This window comes from Stegodyphus dumicola, chromosome X1, assembly GCF_044657685.1.
Source record: "Stegodyphus dumicola isolate Sdum_Otavi_A_Nest chromosome X1, ASM4465768v1".
Classification (NCBI taxonomy): Eukaryota; Metazoa; Arthropoda; class Arachnida; order Araneae; family Eresidae; genus Stegodyphus; species Stegodyphus dumicola.
Genome location: NC_140780.1, coordinates 150285931 through 150312047, shown reverse-complemented (window position 1 = coordinate 150312047; position 26117 = coordinate 150285931). Strand labels below are relative to the sequence as shown.

At 29.6% G+C, this 26117-nt stretch overlaps 1 protein-coding gene across 8 annotated transcripts in view; it reads left to right on the top strand.

The window, feature by feature from the left end:
• LOC118183889 (phosphatidylinositol 4-phosphate 5-kinase type-1 alpha-like) overlaps positions 1-22150 on the top strand; it is a 488382-nt gene extending 466232 nt beyond the window's left edge. For 5 of the 8 annotated variants that reach the window (XM_085807847.1, XM_085807846.1, XM_085807843.1 and 2 more), the window contains one exon: positions 7489-22150. In XM_085807847.1, coding sequence (XP_085663973.1) covers positions 7489-7527 — 39 coding nt within the window. In that variant the 3' untranslated portion in view covers positions 7528-22150. Of the gene's footprint in view, positions 1-5770 lie in introns of all 8 variants that reach the window. The other 3 variants (XM_085807842.1, XM_085807845.1, XM_085807844.1) reach the window with 3 other exon arrangements.
• Positions 22151-26117: the final 3967 nt, after the last annotated feature.

Sequence of the window (26117 nt, the reverse complement as noted above, 5' to 3'; positions counted from 1 at the left end):
AAATTATGATGTTAGCATTATTAGATCTTCTGTATATATATATATATATATATATATATATATATATATATATGGTTTTAGAGAAAGTAATTTATCCCTCTACTTGAATGTGTGCTTTAAATAGTCATTATGTATATGTTGGCTCTTTTACCATATTTTTCCACATTATTGAAATATTGAGTTTTCATACAAATTATTTTTTATGTTTTAATTAAACATTCATTGGAATTAGCTGAACTTGCTGATTAATTAACTTTGATCACTGAGGACATTGCCAAGGTGCATCATAAAGCATGACTGAAATTATAACCTGCAGAAAGGCAAGCTAAGACATTTACAATATCATGCTTTGCTTTGGATTCAAGTCCAGCCCATTGATATGGAGCAGGTTCCATGAGCAGTCATATTTCCAAAGCAGCTTTTACATAAGTAATAATGTGGGCTGTGTAACATATGAGGTATCCAGGTCAGGAAAAAAGCCTTCTATCAAAAACTTTGAATACAGTGTTAAGAATATATTGAGATAGCTTTCAAATGCTATTCGTATGCAAAGAAGATTATCAACTAATGGAAAATAGTATTCTGAAATGAGTGATATTATTACTTTATTCACTCACTTTATTGCATGAAATTTTAAAATATTTTATGTGCCTCTTTCTTAGCACTGTACAGCATTTTATAATAGTCAGTTTTTTAGTATAGTAGGATAGGATATAGGATTATATGATGTTATGACTGCTGGAGCCAGTAACTTGATAAAACCCATTCAATGTTGCATGCAAAAGAATGCTTTCTGTCATTTCTTTCATATATATTTGCAAGTATCTAGCCTTTTTTAATTAGAAAGTTGTCTGCAGTTCTACAAATATGAGCATCAGTATAGCTTTCCAACTAGGAAATCATTTCCAGATAGGATTTAGGGAAAGGGGGACTGAAATAAAGTCATGTGATCTTCTGTTCATTCTAAACATACTGTGAAAATAACATGTTAATAAAATACCAGAAAAAAATGAAATCAACCATGATAGTGTCTTATTTACAGACATCAATTTTCTTGGACCAGAAAATCAATCATCTCATATGTAGCGTTACAGTATGTAAATTAATTTTGTTTATCAATTAATTGTATCTTTCTGAACATCACTTAGCATATCAAACAGCATCAGTTTTCTAAAACTATTATCAGACCTGCCAGCTGTCTGTGACAGCATGGCAAAAGAAACATTTCCAGGCTTTTGGGATATCTGATTTGTTGACACTCCTTGGCAAAATCTGCATGGAACAGAGCTGCAAGCGAGGCATTTTCACAACAGTTGCAATATCCTGTGTGCATAGCAAGAATATTTGGTCAAAATTCTTTCTATTAGGAACCTCCCTGCTGTTTAAATCAATGAAAGAAGAAAGAACCTCATTTCTCAGAAAAATTTCTTCTAGCGTTGTGTTAGCTAGATTTGATAACTCCATAAGATGCAAGAGTGAATAAAAAGACATAGTTTAAGTGATATTGTTCAGTAGTTAGTCATGTTGTTTCAAATTTTGCTTTATTCATATGCTCTTCTTTCAGACCCTGCGCAGAAACATTGATGCTTGCATTTAGAATACTTTCAGTAATCTTAACTTTTTATATCTGAGTTAATAATGAAACATAGTTGTAAGTAAAAGTAATAATGATACAGTATTATATTTTGCTATTATGCTAATTCTTGTTTTATGAAGTTGCTAAATTTTACCTTGGTTTTAATATATGTAAATACTATATATATATATGTAATCAATATAATAAATAGCAAAATGTTAAATTGGGTATTCAAATAAAATTAGATTTTAAAAAAGTTAGCAAGAAAATATTCAGAGTTCTCTCTACTTTATAGATGCTTGCAGACTGAATTTGAGTGGAACTGTCAGCTTGATAAGTATATTGCAGCTTTCTTTTCAGGGATCATGATAGGAAGTAGTTTTGCATTTAATAATAAAGAGTTGAAATGTACAGGGTGGAGAAAGTTACAGGACTGAACATGAAACCGATTCAAGATGTTATTGCTATTAGACTACTTCATGTACTTAATTTTTAGAATGGCAGACTACCAGATGCCAAATGAGTACAGCAACTGAGCAAGTGGTAGTTCCATTCTGGTTTTGGCTGATAATGATAGAAATGGGAACAGAAAATCATTTATATCTAAGAAATAATGTAAATAATGAACATTTTTCGAATATGTTGAATGTTAAGTTATAATAACATGTCAAACAACAAAAATCAGCGTTATATTTTCAAATTTTCATTTCAATCACACTTTCAATTTTTCTGCTGCCAAAATTGTTCAAAAAACATCTTCCATTGGTGAACTGGATTTTCTAGAGGCATTCGCATTCAAACAAATCTTTCTGTTCTAGTTAATGACTCTAATTCCAATCCGTCTTTGATGTCAGCCTTTAAAGAAATTATGTTTTAGTTCTGATTTCATCAGCAGATGGCGTCAGTAGCTTGACTCCTATGTTTATGTTATCTAATGACTATATCTTATCTCGTTCATTTGCGCTTTTGCAGCTGAGGATGGTGGTTCGCTAAAACCATTGAAACTAGTCCTGTGAAATTTTGAAAATATAATGCTGTTGTTGTTTGACTTTTAAATTAATGTTGAGTGTTATTCAGCTATGATTAAATTAAAATGCAAATTTAAAGGACTTTCTTAGATTTTAATTGACTGGATCAAGAAATTGAGCATGAGATTTTAATTGGCTGGATCAAGAAAATGAGCATGTTAGGTTATGAATTTTAAATTTTGCATTCTCTTTATTATTTTTAAATATTAATATTACAGTAAAAGCTTGGGAAATGCTGAACTCTGGGTAATTGAGCATATGAAATATGCAGTTCATGGTAAAACCAAGCAAATGAATAAAAGGAAAAGTATCTGGTCTGGAATTATTAAAAAAAAAAAAAGAGTAATTTTATTTGTTATCAACTGCAATATCAAACACCTATGTTTGAATTATGTGATATGTTGAATGAAATGGGCCATTTGAAACATGAATGCTGAAGTAAAACATCATATTCATTTATGAAATTCCATAAGCCATGAAAATTGGTGATGATCTTGCCAATTTTTTGCCAGTCATTCCAGCTGAAGTTTGAAGGGATAGATTGCTCTTTATTTAGTTAATATGATTTTAATAAGTGTGATACTTGAAAAATCAACTAGGATTTCATAGGGATAAAATATAACCATTATTCCACTGAAGCAAAAAGCACAGTCAGAAGCATGTTAATTACCTGCCTTGTATCTCTGCAGAAAGATTAATAAAATGGCACGTAAAAATGTGCTAAATCTTCCTCCTGGACTCGTGGAAAGTCTATGAATTATGGTGGGGGCTCCAAATGGTAAATTAAGCTTCATAATTGAGGAATACATTATCAATTTAAATGATAAGAATGTTTTCTTTCATGATAAGTATTCATAGGTGTACGTAAAGGCTTATCATGATACACAGAATAGCTTATTTCCAAAAAATGCTACTCAAAACCGACAAAAAAATTTTTTAATTGACAAAATACATTAATAAATTTCTTAATAAAATAAATACGAGAAAGACTATTTACAAGAAGTAGTAATAGAACTTTTCTTGGGAAGGGGAAAGCAGGCACTTGGTAAGCTCCACTGTATGATAAAATGTATGAGAATCGCTGAAATATTGCTGTCTTACTCATTAGAAAATAAATCATCACTCTCATCCATGTTACTAATTGACTCATTTACCATACCAATATGTCTTTCCTCTGATAAATAATGTTTGGTCACCACAATAAACTGAAGTCAAGGCTTTCCAAAATAAAAAAGGAAGTATGCAAAATGTAAGTGATAAAATCAATGCAAAGCGTTAAAACAGAACCCGACATTGTAACCCTAAAAGACCCTTCATAATAGTGAAAAAAAGAATGAAAAATGAATTTAAAGGAATGTCAGGATGGTAAATGTTTATAGCATGTGGTGAATTAAAGAGATAAGCTCTGTTTACTTACATTAGCTTCCCCTTTCCTCCGCCGCAATAGCTGACACCAGAGTTAGGCAGAATGTGATCAAACTGAAGGTCAGGATCTTAAAACTGTTCAATTCAAAAGTAATGGACACATAATGTCATCTAGTTGTCTTTAAAAAATCGTTCAGCTTAAAATGCATGTGCACATAACCCGTCCCATCAGTGCAATCTCCAGTGGTGTGTGAGTGGGGATACACGGCTAATCTGAGATCTTCGTAGGGAATGTGTATATGGGGCGCCTATCTGGAAAAGGTTAAGGAGCACTGCAGTGGATGTGTTTTGTATATCAATGTATTGGTACAAATGGTGTTAATGAATTAATGTTGAGTGTTATTTGAATAAATGAATTAATGTTACACACAAGAAGACATGAAAGAAAATATAAATTTTTTACTTGCAATATCATTGGCAAGTGTTCTTTTACTATTATTGTATGTTGTTCACAATAAATGCTCAAATTTGTGTTCACCAACAGTTATACACGAATGACAGCATCAAAAGAATGATTGGTATACAGTTTCAAACATGCCAGATATTTCTACTAGACAAATCATGTACTGTTCTCTAGCAACAGTATGGGCAAGCAACTATCGATGCTCTGTTAAGCCTGTGCTATTGATTATTTTTGATGGAAGCAATTTTGAGCAATTATTGTAAACATTATTGGAAAGAATCATTTTTCAGTAATGCTTTGATTAAATAATTTACTTCCGTTCATGTCTTATTTTGTATACTTGTGCCTCAGTTCTTGTGCCCATATATTTCTACACAATAAATGTTATGTGCTTTGCCACCCCTTAAAGTTATTATACTTTGTATCAATTCTATTATACCCTCTATATTTGGGCATGTCAGTAGTTATTTTTATACTCTACATCAAGTATGGTGTGCAGGTTAATCACAAAGCAATTTTTGATTTATTACAACAGTCTAGTATATTTTGCACATCAATGCAGCACAGTAGCATAAATACAGTTTTATTATTAATCTGATTTAATCTTGCATCTTTAACACCTGTCATTCATTAGCCCAAAAGGCTTGAATGTGTTAAATATGGTGAATATGAGAAATAAATTGCGACTAACATTTTTGTAAGAAGTCATAAATGACATTGTATTGTCATAAATGACAATACAATGTCGGGTTCTGTTTTAACGCTTTGCATTGATTTTATCACTTACATTTTGCACACTTCCTTTTTTATTTTGGAAAGCCTTGACTTCAGTTTATTGTGGTGACCAAACATTATTTATCAGAGGAAAGACATATTGGTATGGTAAATCAGTCAATTAGTAACATGGATGAGAGTGATGATTTATTTTCTAATGAGTAAATGATAATTGGCCCACTAACTATATTTTAGGACCATACTATGCTTCTATTGCTTAACAAGCCTCTGTTTGATGTGTGAAAGGACATGGTAATACCAAGTAAATGAAACATCTGTTTATTATTATAAATATAAGCTGTGTTTATTGAAAATGCATATTTATGCTTCCTCAGTTAGAGATATATGATTTACTTTACCACTGCATTTAATTTTTTAAGGTAGCTCTTTTTCCTCGTTTTGGCTAATCCTATTAATTTGAAAGTCTGAAGTGTCCTTGCTCTGTAATTATAAATACATGTATATAATTTCAGAAAATAACATACTGTATCTTTTCTCAAGTTTTCTTTTATGTGCTTAAGCAACTGATTTATAATCTTTTTTTTATCAATATTGCTTTTCCAGTCTACAGATCAGGTAAAGATGCTTGTGTGAAGAATTTCTAAAGATTTATGGAAAATTTAGCTGTGACATAAACTGCATCTTCATTTGCAGCATTTGTAAAATTATGAAACAAAGAGTTGCTAAAAATGTTATTAAAATTATCTAAAATTTGCATTGTTTTTCTGTGGTAAAATCAGCTGACTTCAGAAAATTAAGGATCCCCCCTCTGAAATCCATCCTGTATTGCTATTAGTGAGAAGCAGTTATAGTGTAAAAATTTGTAAATAATGAGATTACCCCCATGTATGTAATGGGCTTTCAATAGCATTTTCATTTAAGTACTTAAGGTATGGGTTTAAAAAAATGCATGCATGCATGCATGTATATAGTTGGTAACAGTTTGTGCTGAATTATATTAAATTTTCATGTTCCTATTTTAAGTTGCATTTTTAATAATTTTAGAAAGATATATGAGTTGTGGATAAACTGATTTATGAGTATATATATATATCAGTTCTTCCTGCTTTTCCCTCCTTTGTGTGTGTGATAAATTATGAATGCATAACATAGATTCTTTGACTTTGTACATGCAATATGTTTTAACATATCATGTATATAATGTAAAATATGTATTTGTTGGATTCCCTTGTACCTAGTGAAATTTTGTTTTTGGAATTAACAGATTAGAACAAAATTATACTGAATTAATTTAATTTATACTTCTTTGATGTTTTGACTGTCTATTATTATTTTTCATGTTCATGCAAAAGTTCGGTAAATACTTAAAATACTTTGAATAATTCTGTTTTTATCTCTGATTAAAAGAGATTTATTTGAATTTGTTTATTTTCTTTTCTCTGTGTTAATTTTGATTTCACAAATATATTCATATAGCTCAACTTGTCTTAAATTATTACTGTCATTTTTGTTCCATTATTCTTTATTTCAAAATTTTGTGCTTGTATGAAGGAATGTATTAAATTGAAAGAAAATTTGATATAATTTTATCTACGCATGGACAAATATGTTTATCCCCTTTCCTCCCCTCAGTTTTAATTGTGGTTGCAAACTGGAAAAAATTATCTGCAATAAAAGGAGAAACAATAGAATAGTTTTCATTCTTGTAAGTTTTCTATGTTAATATGTGTGAATTTACGCATCTGTTGGAATAATTTATTTTAATCTTAAAAATATTGAGTGTTTTTTAACTTAAGTTTATCCAGATTTAATTTTTCTGTATTTATACATATGCATTTTTTAATATTGTGTGTCACATTTGCAGTGTAAAGTTTAATTATTTTACTAGTAGCATTGTGGTATTTCTCATATGTTATGATTTTCTATTTTATACTGATAGTGTAAAAACATTTTAATACTTTTTATTTATGTAAACATAATTTTCTTCTATTAACATTATTTCAAATGTGCATTAAAATAAATCTGTTTTTCCAAAGTATGAAAATTTGAGCATTTATCAGATTTTATATTTCTGTTATGGAAGATAGCTTAGTTTAAAAAATACTATCTGTCAATGCGTAATTCTGTTTGAGTGTTTTTTGATGAACTGAGCATTTTTTTTCTCTATATATTTATCGCATTTATCATTTCTTAGGAGAAGACCATTGATGGAATTGTACTTAAAGCATTTTTATAAGATGTGTTTATGTATTTTTCTTGCATACATATGTTAAACTGATATGTGTAATTAAAGCAGTCAGTTACTCTTTATCATTTTCTAGAGAGAGAAAAAGAGACATAGAAGTTACACTGGAAAATGAATTATTTATGACTATTAAAATTTAGGACTTATTCATCATATTAGGTAAAAAGCTGTTTTCAGCAAAAAGAGTACATCTTTATGCATGCTTGTTGCAAAGTATGGTGTCATAACTTGGTTTCACAATTTTATATGTATTGCATGTTTGAAAATTTAATTTCAAGTTTTTTGTTTTTTAAGAAACTGTTCATAGATATCCTCCAAGTGTATTTTGTTGAATCTTCTTTAATTTTCTGTGTTGTATGAGTTGCACATAGGTATTGCATGAAAGAGTATTTTATCACATTATTTGTACTTCTGTTTTTCCAATTAATGTTTTTGATATGAAATTGTGCATAATTTATAAATGCATATTTTAGTATTTATTTGTTTTGAGATTAATATATTGTATAAAGTAAATTTTGTTTCATTGTTACTGGTATGATGTGTTTTCCTGCGGCTCTGAATATATGTTTTGTGGCTGTTTCTCTGTTTGTGGTTTTTTAGGCACTGTTTAATGTGCCTCCTTAAACTCTAAATGTTTGTTTTCATAATTGAACTTTTTAATAAATTCTGTCTTATATATTCCACATATTAGATTGTTATTGAATTATGTACACATAATATTATATTGGTTGACATAAATTGCTATTTGGCTATTAAACTAGCTTCTTTGGTCTGTTAAACATTATGTAGTATATCTTCATGTATAAAATTTGAGCCCTGTTTAAGACTCTTTTGGCGGGAGTTGGTTTTCTTCATCTCTAATGAAATAGAAATCAAAGACCTTTGGTCCTATTGTTCTGGTTGTTCCTTTTAATGTTGATATGTTATCTATATAGTAATATTTGATAAATTAAGGTTGATCTGTATATATTATTCAGTACTGCAAAATAAAAGTTGTATCATGTACATAAATGTTAATTAATAAAAAAACTTTTATCAGAAAAGGCAATCAGAGAATATTGATTGAAAAATTTAAGCCTGTTTCTTCTTGCATGATAATATAGTTAAATGATTTGGTACTTATGTTTAATAAAAGCTCAAACCATCATGAATGCTTCTGTGATTCAAGCTGAGTGTTCTTTAGCTACCTTTTAAGATTTTAAAATGTATTGCTTCATTAAAAAGTGTAATCTTTTGTAAAAGGCAAGGCTATATTTAGTTCTGGAAGTGTAACCAAAAGGGGATGTCATGTTTTAACTCCATCCTATCAATTTCTCATTTTGGCAGTCTAGATTTCTTTTTAAAAAAAATTCATTTCATGTGTTTCTTCTCTTCTTCCATTTTTTTATTAGTCTCGGGGACCTTGAACCTGATTTTTCTTCAAATCTGTCATACTGGACAGTTTGCCAGAGCGTAAAACGTTTTTCAAAATATTACATGATCTGAAGTTTCGTAGCTTGTGGAGTAACCAATCAAAATTATTATTTACCATTCTATGGAGGACTAGAATAGTTGAGAGAAAGGAGCACAAGAACAGATTGGTCTACTGTGATGCCTAGAAAAGCATATGAAACTGAAAAAAATGCCCTTTTCTGTAACATTAAAGGTCTAACCTTTTCGAATTGTGTTTGTGTTTTAGTTTGTTCTGTTTAAATTAGTTACTTTTATCCAACGCTTTAAAGAAGTTAGGAAGTTATTTTAATTACTTTTATCCAACACTTTAAAAAATTATATTTTTTGTTGTGTCTTGTATTGAGAATAAACAGCATTTAAAAAGAAAGGCTGAGAAACTGATACCTAATTCCCCTTCATTTGTTAGGTATTCATTCTGATTTGGTGAAATAACCCAAAATATAAATTCTTGTAGGTTGCATTCTATGCACTTTTGTTTTATGTTGTGCTTTTTTAATTCATTGTGTCATCTTTACCCTCCTTCAGAATTTTTTTTTTCATTCTCCTGGGATTTACAAATTTTAATTAAATTAAAAGCTAGCTACTGTATTTTAAATATAAATAGCCTACACATGTGAAAATTAAAAATAATTTCAGTAGAGAAGTGAGCATCCCCCCCAAGTGCAAAGTGTGCTGTTTCATGTTGATATATATTCTTGTATTTGTTATGCTATATAACAGGGTTGGCCAAACTTCATGTCAGTAAGAGCCACACATTTGAATTCAGGAATGTTCGAGAGCCACATCTAGATTTTCTAAAAGCCACAAGTTCATATTTACATCATTATAGAAGTAGTAGAGGAGGTCTTAAATAGAATGAAATCCCTGATAACTTTGTAAAAAGAGTCTAAACTAATTAATTACTTCCTTTTTGGACACTGAATAGTTTTAGTTTGCCATATTTCATACATATATTTTATATGCATGAGCCGCACGAATTGCCTGCGAGAGCCATTTCAGGCTCGCAAGTCGCACTTTGGCCACCCCTGCTATATAAAAAATTGGAAAATGTAAAATCTTCTGGCCTAAACTAATTTAATTTTTCAGTTAAAATTGATGAACAGAATATTAACCATCTGCATTAAGATTCCAGAAGAAATGCTACGTAGTGCCAGTAATATATTACTTCAGTACTGATAGTATATACAGAGTCTACTAGTTTAAATGTCTTTGTGGTTCAGCAAAGATTTCATGCTTATATTATCTGCTGTGAATGAGTTTGAATTGCATTTTATAACATAAGTTTTAAAACTAGTTTGTGAAATTTAAATTTGTCTTGTAATTCCTGCTTCCCCCCCCCCAGTTATGGTCTATTATTTTATTTTTTTGTATGTTTGATGAGTAGTAAGGTCTTTTTGTGTGTGTTTTTTTATTATTATTATTAATCAAAAGATTCCTTGTGCTGATATTTATTCAAAAGGATTTAGTTGCAGTTTCATATCTGATTATTGAATATATGATGTGAACAAACTTTCTTTTTAGTTCTTACTAATAGGTGTCTGCTTATCTGTACTTTTAAATTTTATCAGTATTCCTTTTAATTTGTTTCTGTCTTGCACTTACTAACTGTTTTCCAACTAACAGTATGCTGTAGCTTTAATTTTTGTGAAACATCAGAAGAAACACTTGCTCTGAGATGGAATGTAATCAAATTTTAAACAACAACACTTATCCTATTCCTGATTATTTTTAAGCGTTACTAGATCTTGACAGTGAAAGGCACTGAACTTCTGATTATCTGCATTAATGAAAGCACAGATGATCTGTAAATGACCCTGTGAAATTGCAGTTAGTCTGAGCATACCATAAAAAAGAAGTTTGCAGTGAGATTTAATGAACACAGTGTTATATTTAAATAGGATGTCATTTAATTATAATATCCACGTATATATTTTGTTCTGAGAAAAAGTTTTTAAATCTTCTTTTCCCATATTTTAGAGATATGTTAGCATCTTTTCAGACAAAACAATCAAACACCATGCCAAATTGTGCATCTTCAAAATTGAACTCATTTCATTGACCCATGTAATATTATAACTGCGTATCTGCTCATTCCCGTGACGCATTTTAGTCATCCTTATCATTGCACTTTTTCTGTTCAATGTACTTCTGGTTCATTTTGAGTCACTACTGCAGATGCCTTGGTCTGATAAAATCATGTAGCCTCCTCCCCCAATCAACATGTCTGCATTTTCTTCATTTTTAGTTTCAACCCCTTGAACATGGTAATAATTTTTTAAAAGGTACTGTAACCATTCCATTGAAAAAAGCCTTTTACTGAGAAAATCCCCCAGTTCAGTAACATTCTGTTAACTCCATTCCAAGCTTTAGCAATGAGATTCAGTATATGAATTTCTTATCATGAATAAGAGGACTTCTGAGAAGAAATTCAGTCATGAATTTCTTATCAAAAGTCATTTCATTCATTGTGATAAAGTAAGTCTTTTCTGTAAAGTAAGTCTAAAACACAACACATAGATAATTAGAAGTTCAGTGTAGAGCAAAACTTGAAATTCATTTTAACAATTTAAAACTGAAGATTTATTATTGTCATTAGTAAATATGAACCTTTTAATCTAAATATTTTGATTTGGCGCTAAAATTTTAAATTTCTCATTCACTACAGATATTTATGGTATTTTTCAAATTCAAATTCTTACTTTTTAGAACTTGTTTAAAATAGTTATTTCATTTCACTTCTATTATTGAATACATTGATCAAACAGCAAAATCAGTATGATTTTTTGGGGTTTGTTTATCTTAGGAAATATACAAATTTAAAGGATGTTTATTTGCCTTACTCTTTCTAGGCATCTGCCTTCTCTGCTTACTCCTTTTTCTATTTTTCCAGACACGCCTCTAGCGTGATGATGTTCCGTAGACAATGTTTCCAGTCATCAATGATGTATGTAGTGTGTGCTTGCTGTGTAATTCTGACCTCTGCAGTTTCTCTAACCTGGTGCTCTGGGTGCTACTTGCTGAGCAAGACTAATCAAGACAGCTGTAGCCCTTTCTCAGCTGCCTGTAATTCTAGTGAATGTTTCTAATGTTTAATATCATGCTGTTATTCAAATATCTTTGGTGTGATAAGAATTAATTACGAAGCATATAGGTTATACAATTGAAAATATTAGTGCCTTTATTGAGATAGTGGACAAAAATGTTAAAAACTATTATCAGTTTTTACTCCTTTTGATTACATGTGCATAGTATTTAATGACAGTATACAGAGTGATTTTTTGTAAAATTTCTATTTGAATTTTGCCATTAAATGACTTCTTGACTGCGATTTCATAGTTATCAAAATTTGAATTGCGTATGATGCCTTTAATTGTGTGTAATTTAAATTTTCAAGTTTATATTAACTTTGAGCCAGTATTTGTGATGTATCTATTTCAGTTTGAAAAATGCAATGTTGATATATGCAAAATAATGCGAATATATATAAATATATATTTTTCACTCAAAAATTCAATTTGTGATTTTCAGAATGTTGTATAATTAATTAGTGCCATGCAGTTCATATTTTGAAGTAACTGCTAGCTAAGTGTTTGTTTTTTCTTTTAAATTAAATAAACAGAAGAAGCTTTAAAAGCATTCTGATTTTTAGAGTTTGAGATTTTTTAATAACAAATGTGTGATTTCATTTAAAACCCTATGCAAAATATTGTCATTATTTTTTTAGGTTAACTTCTTGTGTAATTTTTGTATAAATAAATCTATTCAAAATATCATTACTGATAAATTCTATGCAGATTGAATGTACAAATTTACTCAATTAGAATAACATTTATCTAAACGAGTACATTTTTTTCCAAGCAGGTGTTTATACATTGTCCCTTATACTGTTCTTGTGCTTTATCATTATAGGAAGTATGTGGTTATTATTAAAGATATGTTTAAAATGTTATCTTTTTATTGTCAGAATTACATTACTGGTACTAGATTAAAAAAAGAAATGTACCAGATGTAAAAGTTAGAATTAGTTTAAATTCTTTACAGTCTATAAGCTGTTTAACTATGTAGGTGATTGGTTAAGAAATGTGATTTTATATCCTCCATTGAGGGTCATCTTTGCACTTGCCTTTGAGAACATTCTGACTGTTAGGAAATTGAAAATATGCCTTCATGCTAGGAAAGCCCAGTTTTAAAATGTAAACTAGGGGGATAAAAAGAAACTGGTGTAGCCAACTTTCGGTTTAAATTATTTAACTGAAAGTTAGGGAGAAGTTATTGTTTGTTCTGCAAATTTAGCACTCTAATTCAATTTTTGTTTTTTTCTGTTGTAATAAATATGCTGCATTTTTTATGTCTGCACTCTTGAAAATATTGATATATTTTCAAGATTTTTTTTAATCATAAACTCTTCTGTTTCCAAACTTTTTTTAATATCTGATACACATATCCCTTTTACATGATTGCTTTATTTAGTTGGCTGTAATACATATAATGTTTTTATATTTGTTCTGCTTAGTTTAGCACAAAAGTTTATGGCCCCTTGTACTGTCTAATGTAAATTTTAAAAAAGTTAGTATATAATGATTGATAAGAAGTACAATAAGTGTTAAATATATTAAAAAGAATTGAACAGTGCTGTTCAAAATGCTGTAAGATGTATTGGAATTTTAAAGTCTGTTTAGTTATATAAGGTGATTGTCTTTTAAATAAAGCGGTATATATTCTAGAAGAATGATTAAGTAGCAGTGTGTCATAAAATAAAAGGCTATTGAGATTTTAATGCTATTTTCTGTTTTATTTCATTTGTATTGACAATTTTTTGTTTCACTTAAAAATTCTGGAGTTTTTCTTATATTTACTGATTTATTACTTGACATTTCTATCTGGGCAATATTTGTGTGATTTGTAACCAATGTCTTATGTGCTTTATATTTTATAGAATCTGTTTTTATCCATTGTATACTAAATAGTTAGAGTACTTAAATTCCGTGAAAACCTTAAATATTCGATTTTGAAAATCGTACAAGTTTTCTTTTTTAAAGTGACTTTATTTCCACTTTTTAAAATGTTTACTCACTGTTAATTTTATATGTGGATATATTTAAATAAAATTCATATGGGCACTGTTATGCATCTTATTTTCAGCATTCTTTGTATAAATTGTCAGGTTAGTTTACGGTATGTGTAATTGCCCATTTTCGTTTTTATAAATTCCACTATATTTACTTTTAAAGATTAAGGCTGTTAACTTAATTAACTTGCTGTTAACATTCTTTTAATCACTGCCTGTTTGGATTTTTTTCACTTTTTATTTACATGCATCTGGTATTATAGCTGTTTTTAAAATTTCTAGCGAATTTTTTTAAATCAGTATACTTTCAAATAGAAGTATTTTATGTATCATTTTATTTAATAACACTTTTAAAATTATTTCTAAAATAAACTTTTGATGCTAATTTTAAGAATTTTTTTACCAGTTACCGTGTTATGTAATTAACATATCATCCACACAAGAATCACAAATCTGCATTTTTGCTGTTTTCATTTGCATCAGTTTTCGGCATTATTTTTTCATTTCAGTTTCATATGCAAAAAGAACAGCAATGTATATTCTGTTGGGTGAATATATGGAAATTGTGTAGAAAAATCGAGATACCAAGCACGTGCCAAATATTTGAGCATAATTTTCCCAAATTTTCAGAGTTGTGATTGGCATGCAAATGATGATATAGTAACTCTCTGACAGCACTGTTAAAGCCATTAGTAAAATGCTGTATTCATACAGTAATTCCCCTCCTTGATTTATGGGATAATTTACTATATATTTTCCTAACTTACAAATCTTGTGAATGGTATTTTCATCAATGGAAGAAATAACTTTTTTGTAAAGACATCAGGTTTAATATTGACGTAGTGAAAACATACCTTATGATTCAATAAGGGAGATACCACTTAGAATGTTAAATTACAAATGCAACACTTTTTATGGAAATATTTTTTCCTAAAATTCTATTACTTTTATTAAAATATTTTATTTATTGGCAAAATATTCGTACTTTTTTTTTTTTTTTTAAAACACTGTGAAACATGAGATTTTATGTGATTTCAAACTTTTGTTAGAGTATGCAGGAAATCTGCTTGTTATTCCGCTCCAATTTGATAAAATAATATTGGTTTTTTTATTTTGTATGTGAAGAAAATTTTAACTCTGGCCAAATATAACTGGTTATTTAAGTGTGAGCAACTTCTGTCATTTGAGTGAGAAGTAACTTTTGTACTATAAATGCTACTTACATATTTTTTATGTATATACTTAGTAATTTAGAAAAGGTGTACTTTGTAAATATGTAATTGCCATGTCTACAAAATTTAAATTTTATGCTATATGCTAGATATAGCATAAATAAGAGGATACTTGTTAAAATACAGTGTTGAACTTTGATGAAAAATTCTTTTAAGGGAAATTAATTTAAAACTGTTCATTTAGTGGTGAATCAGAATCATGTCACCCTAGATATTTTACTGGATAGCAGAGGCTGTTTCTTATGGCAATTTTTTGGATTCAAATCCTAGATAAGGCATGTAGATTTGTAATAATTGTCTTTGCTGAGTTTGCAGAGCACTTACAATTTGTCAATCTGTGAGCCCTTTTAAAAGACTAGTGGTGGAAGAAAACCATGGGGCTCTGTTCCATAATGTGCTGTTGGTGAGCATTGAATTGGAATTTAGGCAGATAGTCTTCACTTGCGATTCCTCAAATTAAATAATTCAAGTTCAAATTTTGCCTCTAGGCTACTCATTGTAAAGGGCATAGTAATAATGAAAAAGTATTAAATGACTTTTTATAATAGGTCTGTGTTGCAAGAAAGATTAAATGAATCAAATTTTGATATGTTTCCTTTACTTTCAATTTTAGCATTTTTCTTAGTTGGCAATCAGCAGGCATTTGAGTAAGTTGAAAACATGATATGCTTTTTGCATTCGTAGGCATGTCAAAAAAAGTCCCTAGAAAAATCGATAATCTCTACCCTTACGAACCCTTATTGAACTCACTAAAAATTTTAATGTGCAAGCTTTCTTTTAAATATTTAGCAGAAAAATGTGTTTTAAAATTATAGTTGCTACTTGTAAAAACAGTATTAACTATCAGTAAATAAAAATTCCTGGGAAAATAGAACTTTTAGTCTTTTTAATTGCCTCACCCCCCCCCCCAGTTTTAGCCTTATTAACTTTTTTTAATGTTGTATTTAGTTGTGTTACAGTCATATTGACAATTTGGAAAGCATTTAATAAACAACTGAAAAATCTGGCATATAAGCTGTAAATCTCATGAAAACTATTGTTTGAATTTTGTTGATGTGGTAATTAGAATTGAAGATGATGCGTGTCTGATTTGTTTGGCCAATTTAATTTTATATATTGATATATTGAGCCCTGATATGAGGTATAGGTACAGTGTTACCTATTCTTGCTATTTTAAAGCAATAAAACATTATTAAGTTTGTAAATTTTAAGTTATTTTTCATTTCTTTCGTAAATACCTTTGCTAGTGACCTTCCCTCCCCTTAATATTAAATAGTATTAAGAAATGAAGTTTAAAAAAAACTTCCATTGAAGCCTATAGTTTCTGATATTGATCCTAACTCAAATTAGGAATATTCATTGAAAGAAATTATTAGATTATTATAGAAATGATGATTATTAAAGATAAAAGAAATTATTAGATAATTTTATTCTTAAATTATGAAGAGGCTTTTCTGCAAAATCCTCAGAACTTTAAGTAGAAGTGAAAAATAAATTGTTATATAAAATATATTAATTTTTATGTACTTCTCCCCTTCTGTCCCTCAAAGAAATGTATTTGTACACAGTTTAAAAAAGTCTAATTTGGGTGTTTGAACAAAAATTTATCCTTTAAAAAGTAATATTTTTGATTTTGTAATTGTATTTTATTTATTAAATATACTGGATTCTGACAAAAGGCTCATGCTATCTGCCTATCCCAAAAATACCTCAGACAGAATTTTCTTCTCTGTTGCCGTAGAAACAAGCCCTAACCTATCTTGAAAGGGGAAAAGGCATTTATGTTTCCTTCTTGGCACATTTAATGACAAATTGGTGATATATGCTCTTTAATTGTTGTTTTAAATAAAACACTGATTGTAACATTGTTTTGCCTATTTCTAAAAAAGATGATAAAGCTTTCACCTATTTTATCCCTATTTGAAATGTGTAAGTCCGGTTACTATAGTAACCACCTGTAATTAGACATACTGATAGGAGTAGATATGATGATAAACGGACAGTACTTAAAGTGTAAATCTCATGTGCCTTTTTAGTAACCCTTTTCAATCAGTTTTGATTATAAAAATTGAATACATTGAAACTTTGTAATTGCTGAAACATTTGTGTGAAATTTTTTCGCTACTGTTTTAGAAATCCCTTTCAATTAATGCTCTTTCCTGTCCAATGATTTCCTGTCCAATCCTTAAATTTAAATTTTTATTTGTATGAACTCTTCTAGTCTAATATCTGAATTTCAAGATCATGAATTAAAATAATATACAGCAGTATTGTATTGAAAAATGTCACACTATTAAGTATTACACTGTTAAAGAGACTAGCTCTTGTGGACATTTCTTTTGGATTTAGAAACTTTCGTGTGTACCTTTTCATTATTTGATGTTAGGAAGTATTGTATATTTTGTAATATTAAGTTTGATGTAATTTAATTATAGTCAAAAGTCTTTAATCTGGAATGATCTATAATTCGGACCTCAAAGCTGCAAACTTTTTATTGCGCATAATACGTTTACGCATGCTTGTTTAATGTATAACGGACGGTATAAGCTAAGCTAAAATTATCTATTTCAGTTAATGTTGCAGATTGCGTTGTTCCTTAATCTTCTAATTGGATCCAGCTTATTATTGTTTGCAGACTGTTAGAGCAATTTCATAAAAGTAAGCTTGAATTTTCGATTATGTCAAAAAGAATTTCCGATTCTGGAGCTGCCAAAGGATCTACAAAGCGAAAGCATGTTTCGATGTCCATTAAACAAAAAGTGGAATTGCGGCAAAAAATGGATAAAGGCATGAAGAAAGTGACAAAGAGGTGGTTTGTTTCTTTAACCATTCCGAAATCTGTTTATCAATTTGTGCTGCTCTGTGGGGGGGGGGGGACGTCGCAGTGCGCAATGAACTGGAAGTTGATCTGTCAGAACTATCCTTATCTTTAGGCCAGATGTTTTAATTTTATTTGGCTTATAATTCCTTACTAAATGTAGTATTTCATCTCTATGTACTCAGTCTTTGATATGATTTAAATCAAATTTCTCGTCGTTATAAATACACATCAAATAGTTTTCTGGTTGCAATATTTTAATTTTGACTATGCGTAATGTATGTTTTACGCATGCACGTTGAAAGAAATGTTTAATAAAGTAAACAAATATAGTTTTTTTGTAAATTTTGATACCCTTTAAATCATAATTGCTCTTTATTTCATAAATTACGGTTTCGAATTTTTAATTATATAATTTCTGCATGCCATCTTACCAGATTTAAACTGATGATCTATAATCCAGAATCACCGAAGTCCCAGCGAGTCCGGATTAAAGACTTTTGACTGTATTCTGTTGCTAGAACTCCACTCCGAGTGTAGCAACTTTTTTTTTCAATTGCAAAGTATATAAATATTTCCAAAAACTTTCGAGCTATTGGATGCACTTTGTCTAAGGTATATCATTTTTATTATTTTATTAGGGCATAATCATGCACATATTTATATAAAAATGTTAAAATTAATGTCGAAATGGCTTTGTAAAGTTTTTCCATTGTTAGCTGATGTTTTAATCTGGAGAAATAAGAATTATAGCATTTCCAATGCACAGTGTGATTGCTTGTGTAAATTAAGTCTATTACATTGGTTGATCATAATTTCATTGGGAAGATACATGTGAAGTATTTAAATATTTCTGTAAGTAAAAATTTTAGAAAACATATTTTCATATTTCAGATTGTCTTATTTAAACATTAGTTTATCATAAGTAAAATTTAACATGTAAACTAATTACATGTATTACAATTTTGTTGTGTTTTAGGCAGTAACTACTCCTTTTTCTCCTTATTAATTTTTTTTCCCTAGATGCAATTTCAATCAGGGCTTCCAGATTTGTAAATATATATGTAAAAATTCAGATATTCCCTTTGCCTTTGGATAAAGTGTTCCTGTAATTTAATTTATATGTTTTGGTTGTTCCACTTTTAGCACATTGTTATGTGTACCGAAAGTCGTTTTTTAAGGAAAAACGTGTTGATCATACTGTCACACTGATGCAGTATTTTATATAGCACTTAGATGGAGAGAGAATTTTTACCAAAAGCTAATAGTTTGGAGTTTTTTAGTTAATACATTACAGTAATTATTTCTCGATCTACTTCTCTGTATGCGCTTGTGTTATTTTTATGGAATTATCAAAAGTGTGGTAATTATTGTGCATTCCAATAAAAGGCTTTTAAAGTTTTACATTTTATTTTGTGAGTAATTTATGCTGCTAATGGCGGAATTTATGGATCAATTAAATGTTTTGTGTGCTTATGTAAAATTTTTTTAAAGTGTAAATATGGTGTGTTTGCACAGTCAGTACATTAATTTATGATTTCTGGTAAAACATTTTGCATGAAGCTGAGAAAGTGTTACTGTATTAGCAGTATGAAGCCATTAGTTACATTTAAGTGATCAATCAATGTATAACTTATCTGATAATTATTCTATAACCACTATTCAGTGTTAACATTTGCTATTCTTTTTTTAATTTTGTATTTACATTGTTTCTTATTTGCTGTGTGCATAAATAATCCTTAATTCAGTTTGAGCTGTTTCTCCAGGTTGAGGTAATGCTGTTTTGGGTATACCTCTTTGTTCCTAAAAATATAGTCTTCAACTAAAAATAAAGGAATATTGTTCCATATTTATGTATAAAAATTTTATTTTTTAAAAGAATTATTCTTTATGTACTTAATTTTATTTTGTATGAACAGGTTCTCATTTATTTTGATATTTAAATTAAGAAGTTTATCTTTTTAGGGAAATGTGATTGAGATTTTTTAGAAAAGTGTAAATTTCCTGTTCATATTTTGTATGTTAGTTTTCTAAATTTGTGCCTTAATTATTCAGTTATTTGTCTTTGTTGTAAATATTTTGTGCTGATTTATTTTTGAAGAAAAGAGACAAAAAAAAGTTTTATCTGAGGGCAAATGTCTGCAATTTTGCCTTTAAAATTGTACTGAATATGCCATATTTTATAACCTCTTAGTGTGGAAGTGTTCTCTTTACCTGAGTTTATTTTAAAATGTATGAATCTCAACTAAATAGTACTTTTTCCTTTTAAGTTAGCAGATTGAGAAACACAAAATAAAAATGGACCAGTCTTTTCATTTAATGAAATATTTCATTTGTGAAATGCTTTCCCCTGGTTTATCCTTTGCTAAGTAACATGCTGTCGGTAATTGCTTTGTATGCCTGTTACATTTCTTAAAATGTCCGTTGAATTAAAAAAAATATATATATTCTTTGCATCATCAGTCATTGGCATTAAACTGAATATTTGACTAAGGGCTTTGTTGACTCTTTGTTTCCATACTTGCCTTTCTAGTCTTGTCATGTTATGTAGTTTTACATATTTCAGTGTGAGTTTTGCCCTGTTTAAATCAGGGTTATGTGTAATTATTCCTCTTGCAACTTGTGTTATACTTTTGAATGCATACCATAGAAGTATTATGGAAAACTTAAAGAATGTCATGTCTCTTTATTAGTAAAAAGACACGTTCCAGATATTTACTGATTTCAAAACACATTGATTGCATTCTGTCATCAGCAGATGTGATATTTTTGTAATTTTCCCTATACGAGTAAATTTATTTATTTCTTGTGAAGACTTGAAATGAGCTATTTATTATATTTATAGTTGTGCAGCAGTTCTTTGTTAAATATTGTGTATTTATTTATGTAGTTCTTAACTATGCATGTGTCTATTGAGTTTGAAAAAGTTTCTAGGTCATACTGTTGCTTAATAATATTCTATTTTATGTGTTACACACTTGTTAAAGTCACGCTTCACGGGGATCTTTATTGAAATAGCTTTAAAACTTTTGTACTGCTTGAGCAGATGGGGAAAACCTTATTTTTTTTTTTTTTTTTTTTATGTATTTATTCTGGGTGTTTGATGATTAGAATTTGTTGCTGCGGAACATGATAGACTTAATGTGAAGCATTGTAAATACAGTTTTCTAGACTGTACATTAGTTATTTAAAAGGAAGAGGTAGTATAAATAACACAACATATTTTTATTATACACATCATCACATTTAAAAAAAGTTTTTTTTATTTGTATTTTTTATAATTGATAGTTTGAGGATTTCTCACCTGCATTTTTAGCATCAAGTTTACTTAAATATGTGAGCATACTTAAATGAATGTAAAATATTGTGAGTAACTAACATTAGAAAGAATTTTTTCTAGTGTCTTTGCTGTTATCTCTCAGATCACAAAAATTGACACTTTAGTTTTTCTGTTGTCTTTGTAGCCTTAAAAGTAGAATCAAATATAATTCCTTTATCTTAAAATGCAGTGCACAAATAAGGCAGCAAATGTAGACTTATATTGGTTGGATATTATCATTTACAGGTTTCTCATTCTTTTATTTCTATAGATATTAATTATGTGTATTAATGATTGCTGTAACTTCTCATGTTTTGTAATGGTTAATTTAAATTTATGTACTTTTTTACCACAGTCTCCCCACTCCATGTGAAATATACTTTAACTTTCTATTTTAAAGCTAAACTAATTTTTATTAATAAATGCGTTATTGATAAAAATATGTCAGTGAAAGTTAGAGCATAGGATAATATTTGATGATAATGCCGATTTGTATTTTGTAAAATACTTTTCATTATGTTTTAATTTATAAACTGCACAATAGAAAAGGATCTTTCTGTTCCATTAAATGTAGCAAAACAAATTCTTAATATTTGAGCAGTGAACTGCGTTTAGAAATACTTTTATGGAGCATTATTGTAATATATTGAGATTTTATTAAAATTTATATATTTTTGAAAATATGTGTTGATTTTATTTATACTACCTTAGGTTAAATGTCATAAAAGAATTGTATGTTTGCAAGTATTTGAAGTTTTTTATTAATATGTATTGTGTACAGATTATTAAAATTAATTATGTATATAGTGTTCAAAAGCAATTAATAAAAGATTGTTTTTGAAAAATTTATTTCTAGATGTGTAGTTATTTTTAATGTTCATAAATATTTCCGAATATGTGAAATGTGTGCAAAATCTTTTAATTTTTTGAAATTTAACATTAACATTTTAGAACAGAGCTTGAGATTAATAACTTGAGAGGATTTTATATTTTTAAATTAAGCAAGCCTGAATCAAGTCTTGAGACTAACTTTTAAAAATATTGAGCTGAAAACAAGTCTAAGCAACCAAATTTTTTTATTTTCAACCTGGCATAAATTTTAATTTCGTTAAAGAATTTCTTAAAAGATAGGCATTGAAAGTGCTAGGTAATCTAGCAAAGTTTAATTAGTTGTAATTTTTGCATGAGGCCTGAAGAGTTTATAATGCCCAGAGTTGCCAACTCTTCCGATTTAGGTGGGAGACTCCTTATTTCTAACCGTTCTCCTGCCAACCCGATTCTCAACAGATTTCTCATAGTTTTTTATATATCTGGGCTTAATACTGCATTATGTGCACCTAAAAAAGTGATTTTGGGCATCACATGTTTTTTTTCTCTCTAAATTACGTTTAAAAGAAAACCGAAGTCGATTCGTCAGTGAGAAATTATGGCTCGCATCTGCTTTGTGAATGAGACCACGTGTTCCAAAATGTTGTATTCCAGTTCTCCAATTAGCATCGAGCGCCACTGCATGTCATCTGGCATATATTAGGCAATGAGCACAAATCTAGATCAATGCTGTTATTTCATTCAGCTTGTCGCTGAGCGGGCTGAGTGAAAAAAGACTCATTACATTTTTCTGTGGAAACAAAGGACCAAAACGTTATTGATGCCGAATGCACAATCTGCCACTAAGTGCATCGGATCTTGCTGCAGCTGTATTTAGAAAAATATTTCCCAATAGCGAAATCGCTAAGGAATATTCAAGTTCAAGGACCAAAATGGCTGCAGTTGATAAAGAAATGGTTATGAAAAATAAGTCTTCAGTTATTTAATGGCACTAAAACAGTTCCATTCCGTCTCTGTGTGGATGGAAGCAATAAAACCGATTCAGTAATACCTGTATCCGATTCTTTTTTTTAGTCTAGTGTCTTCAGAAATTGAATGTAGTGTATTTTCTGTTCCCACTTTAGAAGGACATTCGACAGGCTTGAAGATAGCACAGCTAATTATTAAAACTTTTAAAATAAAATGAAATTCGTCTGGATAATTGCTTAGCACCGGGTGCCAATAATGCATCAATAATTGGTAGGTTTGGAGACTGGTGTTGTAGGCATCTTAAAAAAATGAAGCTTCAGATTTGCAAATTAACGAAGTGCACCAGTCACCTCTTAAATTTAGCAGCTGAAAAAGCGGCATCTTCTTTACTAGTAAGTGTGGGTGAACACATTATTCATATTATTATTATCTTGTAAGGGGTTCTAAAAGGAAGGAATAATTGAAATAATTCTAACAGCTGCATAATACTGAAATTAGAAAAATTTTGAAACATGTATGTATACGCTGACTATCTTTGAAGAAATGTTTATCTAGAATACTCTATCAATGGAACCCACTTCTTGTATTTTTTAAAGAAGTAAATGCTTCTAGTGTAAAGACAAAAAGCTCTATTGAAAGTTATAAGATACCTAAAATAAATGGAGATTAAGTTATTACTTCAACTGTTAAAAATAGGTTTGAGAAAAATAAAGTAATTACTGCCCCAGTGAGGAATTGTTATTGGCAGTTCTCAAAATATAAGTCAACTCTACAAAACTAGTGTGTGTATCGGGTCAGTAGATAAGTTTGTGCGCATTAAGAGTATGTGTGGAATTCACTATGACGCATTTACTAAAACAATACAATTTTGAGCATGTTGAAACTTATTGTTTGACTAACATATTATTCAGCTCATCACCAACTTTCGTAAATATCGAACGCATTTTAGTACCCATAGAAGATGAATATAGATAATCAGTACAATCATACTGTGCTACATTTTTTATTTTTGTGTGGTGAATCTGCCAGGTTTGCAGCGATAAAAATTCATAGTGTACATGGTGAACAGACTATCAGTGTAAGGACTGCCCAGAAATGGTTTAAAAAATTCAAAGTTGGAAAAAGCAGCATTGAGGATGAACCCCATTCAGGACATTTTGAACTGTTAGAACCAAATCAAATGATTAATTCAGAAATTTATAAAGAACAACTTTGCCGTCTAAACTCAGAATTAATCAAAAAATGCCCACGATTGGTGAATATCAAGAAAGTGTTGTTTCATCATGATAATGCTAGACCGCATACGACTCGAACAACGCTGCAAAAAATTACTGAATTTAATTGGGAGGTTTTTCCACATCCTGCTTACTCCGCAGATATTGCCTTAAGTGATTTTCATTTATTTCATGCCTTACAAAATTTTTTACTGGGAAAAAAATTCTAAACAGGATGTACTTAATGAACTGAAGTTTTTTTGCATCAAAACCAGTCTTTCTACAGCAATGGCATAAAAAAGATGGCGGTAAGTGTCTGTAGTTTACACTTTTATATATATATATATATATATATATATATGTAACATATATATAAATAAGATTTCTCTCAAAAGAAAAAAAAAAATTGCTCAACAAAGTGAAATATCTTTTGAAGAACGAATATTTGTTTTTGTCTTCGGACCTTGACAAAGCTTTTTGCTCTTTTGTACAATTCATTTTGCTATCATTCGATCTTCTTAACACAGTTCTACAATGCAGAATTCCATTAATTCATGTTTTGCAATCAATGATTTATGATCCATTTAAAGACATTTTACCAAAGTTTGTAAAACTAATCATTGTTTTGTCTTCTAATTTGATATGTGTTGTGATTTATGGTGAAACAGAAAATCGGAAGAAATATGAAAATTTGGTTATAGGGGCTGCAGCTAAAAAAGTAGAGGATGACAAAAATAAGTTGTATATCCATGTTAGAAGCTACTTCTGCCGAATATGTGATTACATACTAAATAAATTTCCAATCAATGATGAAATGATTTAATATGCTAAAGTTGCAAATGTTTCTGCTCTAACAAATGCATCGTTTTCTGATATTTTTTTTTAATAGATTTCCACTTTTACTACATTTTAGTCATGAAAGATGATGTTGCAAGTGATAAAACTGCAGTCTCAGGTTTGCAGTTTACAATCGGAAAGCTTGGATAAAATTATAAGATCAGCTAGGATTGACACCCAGTGGGATTTGTGGTGATTTCCTGTTATGTTTTACCACCAATTCTCAAATTCCATATCACAGATTATGTTCTTACTGCATTAATATAAATATTAACAAGACATAGTGCACAATAAAAATTAAGCTTTATTTCGGAACTTCGCGCACATTGCCCGACAGCCTGCCTGTCTCGCTCTCCTCGCTACTCGTAAGAAACTTCTCCTCTAGGGTTGCCACACTTATCGGAGGGCGCAAGGCGCGCTCCTTATCGCCATCACCACAGAGTTTCCCCCCAGTTCCTTTAATGGCTATTCAAAGGAACGACATAGGTTATGAAATTATCTCAGAGTATCCGTGCTGTCGGGTATTTTTTACATGATTACAAAATTAGAATATAAAATTAGAAAAGATCAAAATGCAATTCAATATATAACAAGGTATTGACACATATAATAAACATGAAATAACAAGAAATATGTTAAGATATGAATTTTAAAAAAATGTTTTAAATTGTTATGTAAGAAGCAAGTTTCTTAGGGAAGTGAACATGTCTTCCCGATCTGGTGACAGTTTGTGTCTTAGAGAGTACGTTTGCAGATTTATTCTGCTGAACTGTCTTTAAGTCTTTATTTGTTTTTAGTTCAGGCAAATTAGAGTCCGAAAGCAAATAGGTTGGTTTCACACGGTCTATAGACACAGTAGATTTCAGACCGTTAATATCAATTGTGAAAGTTTTGTCCGTTCTAGAAAGAACTTTATGCGGACCTGTATATGGTTGGCACAGAGGTGGCTTTACTCGATCGACACGTAA